At 37.2% G+C, this 13478-nt stretch overlaps 1 protein-coding gene across 3 annotated transcripts in view; it reads left to right on the top strand.

The window, feature by feature from the left end:
- The first annotated feature begins 14 nt into the window (after nt 1–14).
- Nucleotides 15–13478, top strand: part of CRISPLD1 (cysteine rich secretory protein LCCL domain containing 1) — a 37651-nt gene continuing 24187 nt past the window's right edge. The window contains exons 1-2 of one of the 3 annotated variants that reach the window (XM_017731209.1): nt 15–110; nt 706–1028. In XM_017731209.1, the coding sequence (XP_017586698.1) occupies nt 771–1028 (258 nt within the window). In that variant the 5' untranslated portion in view covers nt 15–110; nt 706–770. Of the gene's footprint in view, nt 111–705; nt 1029–13478 lie in introns of those variants that run through there. The other 2 variants (XM_008631361.2, XM_017731210.1) reach the window with 2 other exon arrangements.

Raw genomic sequence — 13478 nt, 5'->3', positions numbered from 1 at the left:
TGGCGGGATTCGCGCGTGCTCACCCAGGGTGAAGGACTGACCTCGGCTTTCCTACCTAAAGCACTCAGTCATGTAGCAGGAGTTGTTAAAACACCGCATTCTTGGAAGTGGTACTACTTTTTCTGAGAGTTTTCAGTGCTTTCCTTTGTTTGCTGACTAGAATAACCCCGTCTGCCCCGTTTTCGTGTCCGAGTTGAATACCTTTAGTTTCATGAGGGTTTTGGAAATCATGAAACAAAAGCTTTAATCAAGGTCATATTTTGAAATGCACCAAGAGGGGATATATTGTATCAAGTTAATAGTGTATTTCAGTTTACATTCTGGCAATGAGTGCAAGCCTCTAACCTTCTTTTGTTCTTAAGTTCCAATACTGGAAGACCTTATCTACAATCTAATCTTCATTGATGTCTGGCTCCTTTTAAGTAGATATGAAAAGCATGCTTTCTGCATGCAGGCACTGAAATGTGCATGCCAATGTAATATATAAAACCACTTGAACAAACTGAAGTTCATAAGGTTGAAGATAAGCTATCTTCCCAAATCAACAGTATGCACTTACCAGAGTAAAAAATGCAGCATCTGCTTTCTCCCCCTAGAACAACAGTTACAAACTCTGTATGAACTAGAGTTTTTGTTGCTTAGTAAGTTCATACAGGCCAGTCCTTCAGTCTACAAATTACATTACTCTCTCTTATGCATTTACAGCCAACAAACCTGGAAGAAAGACTTTGTCTTGGAGCTAACTCCTGAGCATTTTGAGATCATTCATCATGAAGTATGTAGTACAGGAATGGCTCAGAGTAACTACCTTGCTATTCATAGCTCAAGCAGTTTCTGCAATGGTTCTTCCCAATGCCACGCTCTTAGAGGAACTTTTGGAAAAGTACATGGATGAAGATGGTGAGTGGTGGATCGCCAAGCAGAGAGGGAAAAGGGCTATCACAGACAGTGATATGCAGAGTATCTTGGATCTTCATAATAAATTACGGGGTCAGGTGTATCCACCAGCTTCCAATATGGAATATATGGTAAGAAAAAACGGATAGTGACATGCAGAAAAAAATGTTCTTAGAATAGTTGCTATCACTTTATAAAACAGCATACTTTCAGTCTTAGCTTGCTTGTTTTCTCACTTACAGAACTTGTCACTTGTTTGTCTTTTTTTTTTTGTACAGGTATGAGCTGTGAGATAAAAATGCCTGTTTGTGGATCAAGTGTCATGCTCTACTAATATTAATGTGTTTAATTTCTCATAGCTTTCCTACCTCTAAGTGGCAGTTCCTCAGTGTTAGGGGCGAACTTCCAAAATTGCAGTACTCAATAAAGTTGATTGTAACCGTGGCCTAAAATGTTACTGTCTAAGAAGAGTACTGAACTATGAAGTTTCAAAATAGCATGCATGTATTCTTTCCCATGCTTCTAGGTTGGATGGAATTTCCGAGCAAAATGAGGGTCTTACAACAAGAAAGCCTTCTGTTTAAGTTGGCATGTATTACTAGAGGGCTGTATATTTCTGTGTTCAGATTAATAATGTAATGCATAATTTCTGTTTATTTTCTTTTTCCTTAAGAAGCCTCTAATATTTGGACTATTATTAGTGGCATTAAGTCCCATGTTTCTGAACTTTGTTTTTTTGCCATAATTCGAGGCAAATTCTACCTCTCCTTGCTATGTAGATGAAATCAGGTCACTAGAGCTTTTAAGAAGTCTAGAGGTTTGATAAGAACGGGCAACTTTTCTTTTTTCTGCACCTTCTTCCTGTGTTCACATGGTGTATTGTTGATTTATCTGTTCATGCACCAGAGAAATAGCATTGGTATAGATAGAGCTGTTTATATCAAATATTACACACGTTTCATGATACTTGCCATGACAGAGGTTTATATTAACACATTTCCAGATGAAAATATTTTTCCCAGACTGGAGTGGTGTCTCTCAGCTTGGAGATCTAATTGAACTGAGCATATATATGTCCTGGAAAAACCATGCTTGCTTAAACCATCAGTAGAATCATAGGATGGTGTGGGTTGGAGGGGACCTTTAAAGGTTCTCTAGTCCACGCCCCATTAAAGGCAGTTTAACTTATCTATGTGAGTGTTACTGTATTAGAGTATATTAGAGCCATCAGAGAATTAGTTCAGAGAATCACAGGATATGTTGCCACACATCATCTCCAAAAAAAGGGATGATAATACCTGAAACCCCTTCAACCCGTTCAGTTACAATTGTCTGCATATATCCTTAAACTTTGTTTTCTGTTGTGACTTTTTCTGACCTTGTTATAGTAGAGGTCAACATTTTGTTCCCAGTCACTCAGGTTGATTTTTTTCTGGAAAGCTCAAGAAAAAGCTATTAAGTCTTTTTGTAAAAGAAGAATCGGGAAGACTGTTGTATTCCCAGGTTCAAATACCACAAGCCTTTTTCTTGAGATTCTGTGAAAGCCTAGCTGATTTGTAGTTACGCACTTTTTTCCATTCCTAATGCCATACTAAATTTGTCTGTCTTACATATCTTGGAAAGAAGAATTTGGATATACTCAAAGAAGTAAGGTTTTTGACAGCTTTACTCAAAGATTCCTCCAGCACTGCACACACTTGGGCTTGGACTCTGTGTTAGGTCTACATCTGGAACAAGTTTTTTTGGTTTTGTTGTTGTTTTTTCCATGCTCTCCAATGATGCCTGAGCCAGAGTACAAGTAGCATGGAAAAGCAATTACCCAGTTTTAACATCAAGGATGTTACTCAGAATAGGGCAGCAGCTTTCAAGCGGGTGGAACTCAATTCTGGCATAATATCCAAGGGAATCAGGGATTAGGATAGGCAAGAGTTTGAGATTTGTGAAGGTAAAGGGTCTGTGTAAAGCATGTGGTCAGGGACAGTTACCTGTGGAGGGACGGGGATCCATGAGAAGGGCATGGAGAGAGCTTGAGTGGTCAAGAAGATGTTGAGAAATCAGTGTTATGGAGAGAAAGAGCATTCGATGAATAGATGTGGTTAGGGTAAGACCTGTGACTGTGATTTGGATCAGAAGTTTATGGAAGGAGGTTAAGAGCACAGAAATTTGTGAAGAGAGGCTATTTGAAAATCTAAGTCTGTAAGTAGGGAGGAAGATTGTATCTGGAGGAATCAGGTGAGAGTCAGTATTGGGAATGGAGACAGGATGGTTTAGAAGACAGTAGGAACCACACGCTGCTTGAACAGAAGGAGGAAAGGACAGGATTTCTGATTGTTTGCACATATATTTTTATGGTACTCTTAGAGATTTTTCCTTTCAACGCCTTACCAAAGATGATTATCAGTGCTCCAGAAGAGGGAAAAAATCCCTCTAAATGCTTGCCTGATGTTTAGGAAGCTAGGTAAGGGCAGCTGAAATACCTTGGCCACTTTTGTTGTGGTTTATTAATATACACACACGCTGGTTTATTAATATAGACATGCTGTGCTATGGGCACAGTCATGTCCCTATAAACTGCCCTTTGTGTTAGTAAACCCTTTCCTTGTGAATAGAGCTAGTCCTGCTTGGGGGAGTGAAGATGTATGTCTCACTGAACCTGAATGGAGATGATCAAGGTCCACATGCCTCACTGATACACCTGTGTCTCTATATATCTGTTGTATAGTTGAGAAGTTTAAGATCTCCAGGAGTGCTTGGAGCTGGGAGAAGGTGCGTGGGGGCTGCATGCTCTCACTGCACTGTTAGGTTACCTTAGGTTACCTGCTCCTACCAATGGAATGTACCTGAGTTGATGATGAGACTGATCCAAGTAGTTAAAGAATCAGATTTTATTTTAAACAATGTAATTTTAGGGTTTTTTTTCATTCTGAGACATGACACTCTCCCTACATAGCAGAATCAGATGAGTATCAGTGCTGATAAAAGAACATTGGAACGCATAAATAAGGAATGGGTGGGATGGAGAACCACATTGGGTAGGAGCTATTGGTTTTATTACTCCTTAAAAAGTCCAGCCTTACCTTTGAGATAAGCTCTCCAGCATATAAGATCTTGTATGTATTAAAAGCAAAAAAACAAACAAACAAACAAAAAAAAACCCCAAGGAAAACTAAAAAGTTGCTTTACTGAGCTGTATATTCTTACCATATGCTTTGAAAAAGAAAACATTACTGGGCTGTCATAGTTCAGAGACCTAAAGTTACAGTGCAGTAAGATTCACAGTAGATAGGTCTAATGAACAAAGTATTCTCATGGTTGTCTGGCTGAACTTACTGGATGAAAAGTTCATCTTCCCAAGTATTGTAGCTCTGGTGGTAAGCAGTAATGAATTCCTAAGATAAGAGGATAAGAATAGAGCATGTAAAAAGAGAAACTTCTGCAATGAAGCACCCCAGCTTTCAGCAAACAGCAGCTTAGAGACTTCCTGAATCTGCCGTTGCACTTTTTTCATCAGATAGAAAAGTCTCAGAGGGAATTTTCTTTATGAATCTGAACGCTTCTGAGTCCACTTATATTTTTTGAATCCATGGCATCAATTTGCAGAGCTCTATAAATTAAATTATGCAGTGGGTAAAAAAGTGTATTTGTTTGGCTTTAAACTTGTTCTTCTATTTGATGCCTTGTTTTTCTTTATTGTGAGAAATAATAATTTCCTCGTGATCACAAGGCTTTCAGCTGAAGAATCCTAATTCCTTTACTTGAAAACTACTCTGTCTGAATTTTGGTCTTTATCTGCTATGATTCTCCTGTTTGCCTTTTAATGCAAAGGGAACAAAGAAAGTATAGCCATGGCATACTGCAAATTGTTACAATTGTATTTATTTTCTTCACTTCCTAATAATTTCTAACATTCTTTTACTTTTTGACTTAGTGACCTATAGCTGACATGTTTCATAGAGCTGTTCACAATGACTTCAAGATCTTCTTAATGTGCTGTCATTTACTACTGAGATGTTATATACACTACTGTGTATATAGAGTTGGCTATTATCTCCAGCAATGTCCTTATTACTTTGTATGTATTCACATTCAGTGCTATCAATCATTTTGTCTTCTAATCACTTATGATTAGTGAATCTCCTGTCTTTATGTTTTATTTTTCCTATCCTGTTTTTACCTACCTTAAGTAGTGAATCCTGCTTAAGTTAGGTAAAGTGCATTCTCTTTCCTTGGGCTGTTGTGAAGAAGGTATTCTGCAGAGACCATGGAAACGTATTGCGGGAATCTGAAAAATTATTTTGTATTCCTAAACCTTTTTTTGTCATTTGTCACTTCTCTCTTTACCTTATGATATCTTAATTTTGTTTGTTGATTTTTAAGTAACTTAGGAACTCTGTGGAAAACCTAACTGCACTTAACTATTTTCCACATGTTGACACCTTCAGGGTGTAATATATTCGGGAGTAATTACCTCTGTATTTCATATTTTTTTAACTTCTCCTATAAAATCATCCTGGTGGAAGTCAGTTTTTAGTCTGCAGTTTCTCAGGATGTTCTAGAAACTTTTAAAAATATTATCAACAATGTGCTGGGTTTTGTTAATGTGGTAACAAGGTCATTTTAAGAGAGACAGTGTAATGCACAGTAATCAGAAGTTTTATGAACCAGTTTTTTCAGGTTCTTGAAGGATATTATTTGGCCCTGGCAATTTGTTACTCTCAATATTTTCAGTTTTGGCTATTGTTTCTTGAGGCTGTTATGGATCCTCCACCTCATCTTCTGTCTCTTTTTCTGTATAGAAGAATTCTGGTGTGAGAACATGCATAAGCTCCTCTGTAGGGAACAGTATTGCAAAAATTCATTAAACTCCTCTGCAATGGCTTTATATGACCTTATGACTGCATGTTGGATCATTCTTTCCTAGACTTCTTCCTTCAAAGCTGAAATAGTTTTTGGGTTGTTGACATGAGGACTTAAATGGAAAAAGAAAAATCTTTTTTTGAGGTTATGATGAACAGTGTGTTATGAAAATGCACAGCAAATGAGTGTTGTATACTTTTTTACCTGTATTGTTTCCTTTTAAAGAAAGGTGTAAGGAACATTTTTGCTGCGCACATGAATTTAACAGCACTGGAAGGAGAGGAGAGAGGAATGAGGTTTCCCTGCTCCCCTTCTAAAGCACCTGAACAGAGCTAAGAGCATTGTGTGAAATGTCCCCCCGTGGCCCTCACGCCATGTATGCGCTTGGGGTACATCCATATGAAAGAGATGCTTGAGCGAGTACTGGAAACTGCAGCCAAGTGCTGCTGGCCATATTCAGTCTGACCAGATCAGGTCTGTGAGCTGTGGCTCAGCTGCTCTGCAGCTGCTCAGGTGTCCTTGTCTGGTCCTCTACTGTGCTGGAGCTGCCTGTGCCTGCCCAGCTTTTCTTGCCAAAGGCCTATCCTTTAAGGAAAAAATGGGAACCATCGTGCATTGTCATATATTTGTCAATGGTTTGTTGGGGATTTATGTGAAATAGTCCCCTTATTCTCTTATTCAGTTAGAAAGGGTTTGCTGCATATTAATAAATTATTTGTTTTTGGCACCACACCATAACCCTGAAACTTCCTGAACTCCTAATCTTTTTTTTTTTTTTCCTTTGGAAGTGTTGGTTGTGTGTCATGAACTGAAATTTCAAAAACTTTTTTCCCAGTAATTTAATTGGTAACATTGCACCTTAGTAAATCTGAATATGTTAATGAAAACTGAGATTTTCTTAATGATTATTGCAGTCAAGACTTTAAAAATAGTCATTATTATTTGGATAATGGAAGTTGTTAATTCCTCTATATTGCAAACAGTTGTAGTTTGCAAAATGAAATGATTCATCAAGGATAATATTCACAAAAGTAATTTTGATTAATGAATTCATAATGCACTCTATTTTAAACCATTCTTTTAGTATTCATTCCTTGATCTCATACTTATTTTCCCAAACAAAGAAGTCAAATGGTTCATGTGAGATCCTCATTCCATGCATGTGCCTTTGCTGTACTTAAGAGTATTCAGGTTTCCAGCTTGATAGATAGCAGAGCATTTCAACCTGGTATTTCTTGGCCCTGAGCCAGGCACTGCATTTTATAATTATTGTAATTGGAGACACCAGTGTCTTCTAGGGCAAGGAAGTCTTTGCTTATTTTGGTATCTCTACTCTTTTGGACAGATCCTGCCAATAAATACTAGGGGTGTCATTGCAAAGCCCATACCTTCCTTCTATAAAGTTTTATATTGGAAAACTAGTGAGGAAAATACCAAGTTCTAGAGGTGCTTTTAAAACAGTTCAGATTAGAATATTTATTTGGTATAGCTGTGTGGTTGTTCAGGAAAATTGTGGATGGGTATCTGGCAGCAGTATTGGACCTGTATTTTGTTTACAGAGGGGGGGAAAAAAGAAATATTTTTATTCTTAGTTTGTGTTGGTGTATTACCTCTGAAGGTCTTTGAAAACCTTGACAGTGATGTGTTGAAAGTGCTGATACCATATAATTCCTTTCAAAACCATGACTAATTCATAACTTCTATGGGACCTTATATTTTGGGAGGCTTGAAGATTTGCCTCTCCATTTCAGTAGCTTCAGGAGCACTTCAGAAGAAAAAAATTAAGAAATATTGCTCATTTAGATTTTTCTAAATTTTTTTTCAGTAGGCAATCTTCTGTTATATTTAAATTGAAGCCATTGGACTTCGGATTATATGAACCCATTAGTGGATAGAGCTCTTGCATGATAGTAAAAAGTCATTCATGGCATCATAGTGACTGAATAAGGATTGAAGTAAATTTTGTTGCTATTTTGTGATGCATGTAGGTCCTATGATCAGTTTAAGTCTGGGAGTAGCAGTTTTTTCTATGGGTATCTGTAAGTTCCCAGCTGAGGTTTTATTTTTTTTTTTTTATAGTATTACTAGGAGAGTTGAAACAGCATTAGGAAACATAAAGGAAGACCTTGTAGTGGACATACATGTTTTGGTGAATTTTTCTGCTCCCAAGTGCCCTGTTAAATTTCCTGGACCTTTCTGACAAAACTTTTTGATGTCTCTGTTTAGTGTATTTTACCCATCTTGCCAAAACTCTTCAGGGATGCCTGATTAAAAACAATTCCTGTTCCTTTTGAGCAGAGGGCTTTGGTTTATGGAATTCCCTAAGTGGCTGAAGAGCACTTTGGGTGCCAAGAACAGAGCAGCTCTATTCAGAGTGAACCTGCCTGCTTTCCCTCTGGTTTTCCACTTTTCTGCTCCTCTTCAAAGATTGGTAGAAGTGCTTCAGCTCCTTTGCCTGTGCTCAAAGGCTACTGACTCTGCATCAAAGAACACAGTGACGTTGACTTATCCTCTTATTCTCCCTGGCAGTTCTAGCAAAGGATTGTGCAATGTGAAGTGGCCAAGAAAAAAAAGTGGTATGACTTCTATTGATGTAATGCCAACAACAACTAAGCAACTCCAAGTAAAGAAACTGAAAGTGTAAAGTAGCAAAAAGGCTCACTGTCTCAAAGTTTAAGGGAGCCTTCCCAAAATAAAATAATTAGCAACACAGGACAGACACTGTTCATCTTTTAGTTTTGCTGTCAGAGAACTTCTTTGTCCTCATATAAAAAAAGACCATTAAATATTAATCACTAGTAGGAGAATCTAAGCTTAAGTACAAAATATGAACAGAACACAGAAAGGATCAATGAGATTTATAAAAGTAGCTCCCTGTTGCCTGTCATCTTCATGATGTTTGCCTCGAAATATTCCTTATTTTTTTACTTTTAATTGAGAAAAAAACCTTATTTCTTAATATTATTTCATTGAAATGCTAGATATGAATTTATCCTGTTATATGTAAATATAATCAGCCTTAGATTTGGCGTAGGTAGAGTGACTGTCATAGGAAAAGTGTGATTCATTCAAAAGACTATCCTCTGTCCATTTAAAGATGGACAAATGTCACTTCATTATGAAAGAAGATAACAGTTTCTTAAAATGAGGCTGTTAAATCCAGAATTTGGCTGCCTGATAAATATCACAATAGATTTGTCCTGAATTCCCTGTTGGATCTTCAAATGGTCAGGAATTCCTTCAATACATTTTTTCAATGCTTTTTTGAGATTTTGTTTGAAAATATTTCTGACAGTAATGCCAGGTCACATATGATCAATGGATGCTCTCTGGCAGTAAGTTCAATTCAGTTATGTCAAATCACAGTGGTCATCTTTAAAAAGCATTTAGTTTGACACATATTTGACATACCACGGCTAATTCCTGTTCAAAGTCCAGGAAATTCTGTAGCATCTCTAAAACTGCTGTACGAAAGCAATCAGTTACAGTGAGTTTAACCCGCTAATCACTATTAGGATTTGAGGTAAGGACTTGTGCTCTGGTCAGTTTGTGATTAGCTATAAATATTCATGAATGCTATTTGTAATGAATGTGTGCAATTCATGATTTGACAATGGACAAACTGGAGAAATCAAGATCGGCTTTCGTGCTGTTGCTTCGCTTCCATTCCTGTTAGAATATAGAAGTGAATAGATGATTTTTAGTCATGTTCTATTCGAAAGTCTTAATGCACTGCTTTTTAAAATCAGCTAAGTAAATGAACTGTTTAAAAACACCTTGGAAAGCTGAATATTCCAGCAAGGTTTTTTTAACATGCTTAGAGTACACAGAGAATTAAACGTGATTAGTCATGTCTGCTGGTTCCTATTCCTGGTTTTACTTCTTGAACACAAAAAGCTCAAACACATGAAGCTGTAATAGGGAGATACTTCTAAATATTGGTGCAATTTTTTCAGTGTTTGGGAACAATATTTTTGGCCTTATACTACTTTCCTGTTTCCAGGCAAAAGCCACAGTTTTCCTGCTTTTCACTCTTTTCCAAAAGAGTAGCCGAAACCTCAAGGTCTATTCAGGGATCTCTGCCCGGTTTAAAGCTCTATAAACTCCAGTCTGCCACACGGTAGCATGTAAGTTCCTTACCATTTCATTTCTAGCCAGGTAGTAGTTTTCCAGCAGAAAATGCCTGTCTTAACTTTCTCAGTAGAGGAAAGTTTGGCAGTTTTAGCTATTCTCTTTGTGCTTAAAGACTATATCACTACTAGTTAGTATTGTTGGGTTTTTATCTTCAAGGGAATTTTGCCTGGTGTTACAGTACTCCTGAGGTTTTGTGGTCACTGCTGTGTGAGGGACCTCAGGCTATGGGGAGGCCACATTTTTTTCTGACTCAAATGACTGGAGGTAAGCATCTCAGTTGAGTGCAACTTACTTACTTTTCAGATGTGCTAATTATCAATAGTTTTCATGGACTTCCTTCAGCAACTTTGTACTGATGAGATTGCCTCGCTGAAGCAAGGCTGAAAGACAAGCTGATGAAAACTGCCAATGTCTGTTCATCAAGAAGAGATCTTGTCAAACCAATCCATTTTATTTTTGAATGACCCAGTAATTAGGGAAGTATTAGGTGCCATATTTTGACTCTGGAAAGTTCTTGACACTCTCTACCCTGACGTTTTTGTGAGAGAGGGAAAATTGACATAACCTCCTTTTAAATAGGTGGAAGGTTGAAGGTGTTGATGTGTTGGAGCCTCTTCTGTTTTGGTTAAACATTTATGTTATGACTTGTGTGAGCAAAGAGTACACCTGAAAACTGCAGTGTGTGTGTGTGTGTGTGTGTGTGTGTGTATGTATATATATATATACTATATAATGTGGGCACAGGATGGGATTGTTTTAGAGAACACGATCAAAATTAGAACTTGAGAAGTAGAAATAATGGTCGGGGATCAACATGATGAAACTAAACTGCAAGGTATGGAATAAGGCAGAAATCAAACAGGTAAAATGCAAGGGATAAAATGTAGAGGTAAAAATGCAGTAAAAAGATGCAGGAGTTCTACTGACTTAAAAAAAAATATGCGGCACCAGTGTGTGAAGGGAGACTTTTGTGTGTGAAATGGATGAGAACTTGTCTGAAATACAACATCCATTTTTGGTAATTTTTAAAGAATGGTCTACCCATTCTAGAGATAATGAAAGAGATTAATGAGGTTGATTATTAAGACAGAATATGTGATTTATGAGATGTTTGAAAGAATGAAGCAGCTGAATTTGGTTAATCTGGGAAATAAAAAGGGTAGTTACAGATGAGAGAGATTTCTTTTTTTGTGGCAATAAAACGTCAGATAGCATTTGTAGAGCAGGAGGTTTAGGTTGCATAACAAGGAGATCCTCTTTACTCTTACAATCATTAAAATCCAGAAGAAAATGAAAGTAAATATTATTCTGAAAATACTATTACTAATTTTAAGTTACAAAAATTTGGATAATACACATATATTTGTCTAAGTAGAAAAGGCTAGGTATAGTCAGGATCAGTCTCTTGAAGTAACTTTTAACTGTACCTTTCTGTCTTTCCGTGCTGGTGCTGTGCAGGTGATTTCTAGTTTTCAACTGTATTTCTGGCATATTTGCTCATGGCATTTCTCATTCTGTGTTTCATCTTTCATTTTTTTTTTCCATCTCAGTGTCATTAGTCGTAATACAGTGGATTCTTTTAAAAAGTAAATAAATACCCATACTGTACTTTACAGCAATGAGGTATTTATACTATGCCATGGTAAATGTTTACTTTCAGTGGTGCCCACTGTACTTACTTTTCCATCTTTACTGAGCTTAAATTTTAGCTCTTCTTTAATTTCCATATAGTCCCAGTCCATATGATTTTTTTCTGCCTTCCAACATATGTATTGGAGAAAGTATCTCCAATTAAAATGTAACCACTGTTGAGGGCTTTTAAAAATTATTTTTACTGGAAAATGTTTTTTGAGCTACTGGCCTTTGCAGTTCTATTGCAATATCTTTTGGTGTAGTAGGTGGACTCATGCTGCTGTGGCTTGGATGAGAATGTACACTTTTGATTTAACACTTACACAACACAAATGGTGGGATTCATCTCTCTGAGCTTCTGATGTCTGTGGTGTAGATGTCTGCATTTGAGCCAGTCTCCTTTATAATTAGTAGAGAAAAATTAGAATCTCCTACACCCAGTTTATCTCACTTAAAGGTGGGTAGCTAAAATTATCTTCCCCTATAGATGCTTATTTGTGTATGTAACTGCAAAAGTTATTTAGATAACAGCTCAGATGTTGGTATCTGTTTTGAGGCTGTATAAATTCAGGGGAGGTTAATCCCACCCCATGTAATTTGTTTGGCTGTTGATGAATTTTAAGATGTGGTAGATAGCCTCACTGAAACAGAAGCTCCTCCAATAAACAGAACATGGGTTTAGGTCTACACTCTACCTGAACCCCATGTTGAGAGAGGTTAAATTCCAAATTTGTTGTCTAGTCTATAAAACTAAACTGGCATTAGCTGTGGTTTATTTTAATATGATATGTTGTAACCCAGAAGCAGTCAGATCCATATTGTCTGCAACATACCTGCTGCAAAATGTCTTGCAATCTTCTGGGATAGAGGGAGAGTCAGTGTCTGGAAGCAGTAACTGCTGCTACCATTCAGTTTAACCTGCACAGCTGGATTTTGGCTTCAGCCAGGGTAATGTTTGAGAACATTTGTGAAACACTAATAGTGCCATATCTGTGTGTCTTTGATGGTGCACTAGTTTTAACAGGATACTGATGAAAGAAGTGCCTGTGTTGACAAGTGTTGTGGTGCCATTGAAACAGATTTGTAGAGCAAAAGAATTGATGCTGAGAACCTGACATTCATGCTAATTGCTTTTCAGGGGGGTTATTTTCTGCTGGGTTTTCTGTGTGGAATGAATACCCATGGACAACTTCAAAGTGCACTCTAGCAGTGTTCTGCAAAACAAAAGGAATAGTTTCAAGGAGGTTCATACTTCTGAGCAGTTTGTGGTATTTTCAGTGTGTGCCTGTCTCAATGTAGAAAGCCAACCCTGATGATGAGCCCTTATCCAAAAGGTAGGCATCATGTAGTTTTCTGACAATGTGGGCAATACTTTTTCTTGATTAAACAAGTTGAATTACGTTGCATGTAGTACCAAACAATTCCCAGTCAAAGTGCTTGTCAGACCTGGGAATCAGCTGCCTTGTTGCACTTTCATCTTCTTGTGCTCCTTTCAGTACCCTGTATTGACCAAAGAAATCTGATAGAGCAAAGTTGTTGAAACCTGGTCATGTCAGAGCATGGATGAGGGAACTAGTGGATGAGATATCAGATGCTGTGCACACCTACATTTCAAAAAATTATAGTCTCCCTTTTTATGAAAAGAAATATCCTATATTTTTAAGTAATGGTGTTTGAAGATTTAATTCATCCTTTGTCAAACAAAAAAACCCTTGCCTATAGCTATGCAGCGATTTCTTTTTAACTTTACCATTTGTTTCAAAGAGTTGTTTTAAAAGTGTCCTTAGTTTAAATCTGTAAAATGCCAACTGCTTCTGGGTATTATGGGAGAACTTTTTGAGTTAAGCTTAAAGCTTAATTCAGGTCAGATCAGTATATATTTCAGTAGCCAGATTTTAATATCACTAAAGACACTGTGGTTAAAATTTGAGAAATGCTTAGTTCTGGTAGGATGTAAA

This window comes from Corvus brachyrhynchos, unplaced genomic scaffold, assembly GCF_000691975.1.
Source record: "Corvus brachyrhynchos isolate BGI_N302 unplaced genomic scaffold, ASM69197v1 scaffold633, whole genome shotgun sequence".
NCBI lineage: Eukaryota > Metazoa > Chordata > Aves > Passeriformes > Corvidae > Corvus > Corvus brachyrhynchos.
The sequence above is the reverse complement of the archived record's forward strand: the minus strand, read 5'-3'. Positions and strand labels throughout refer to the sequence as shown.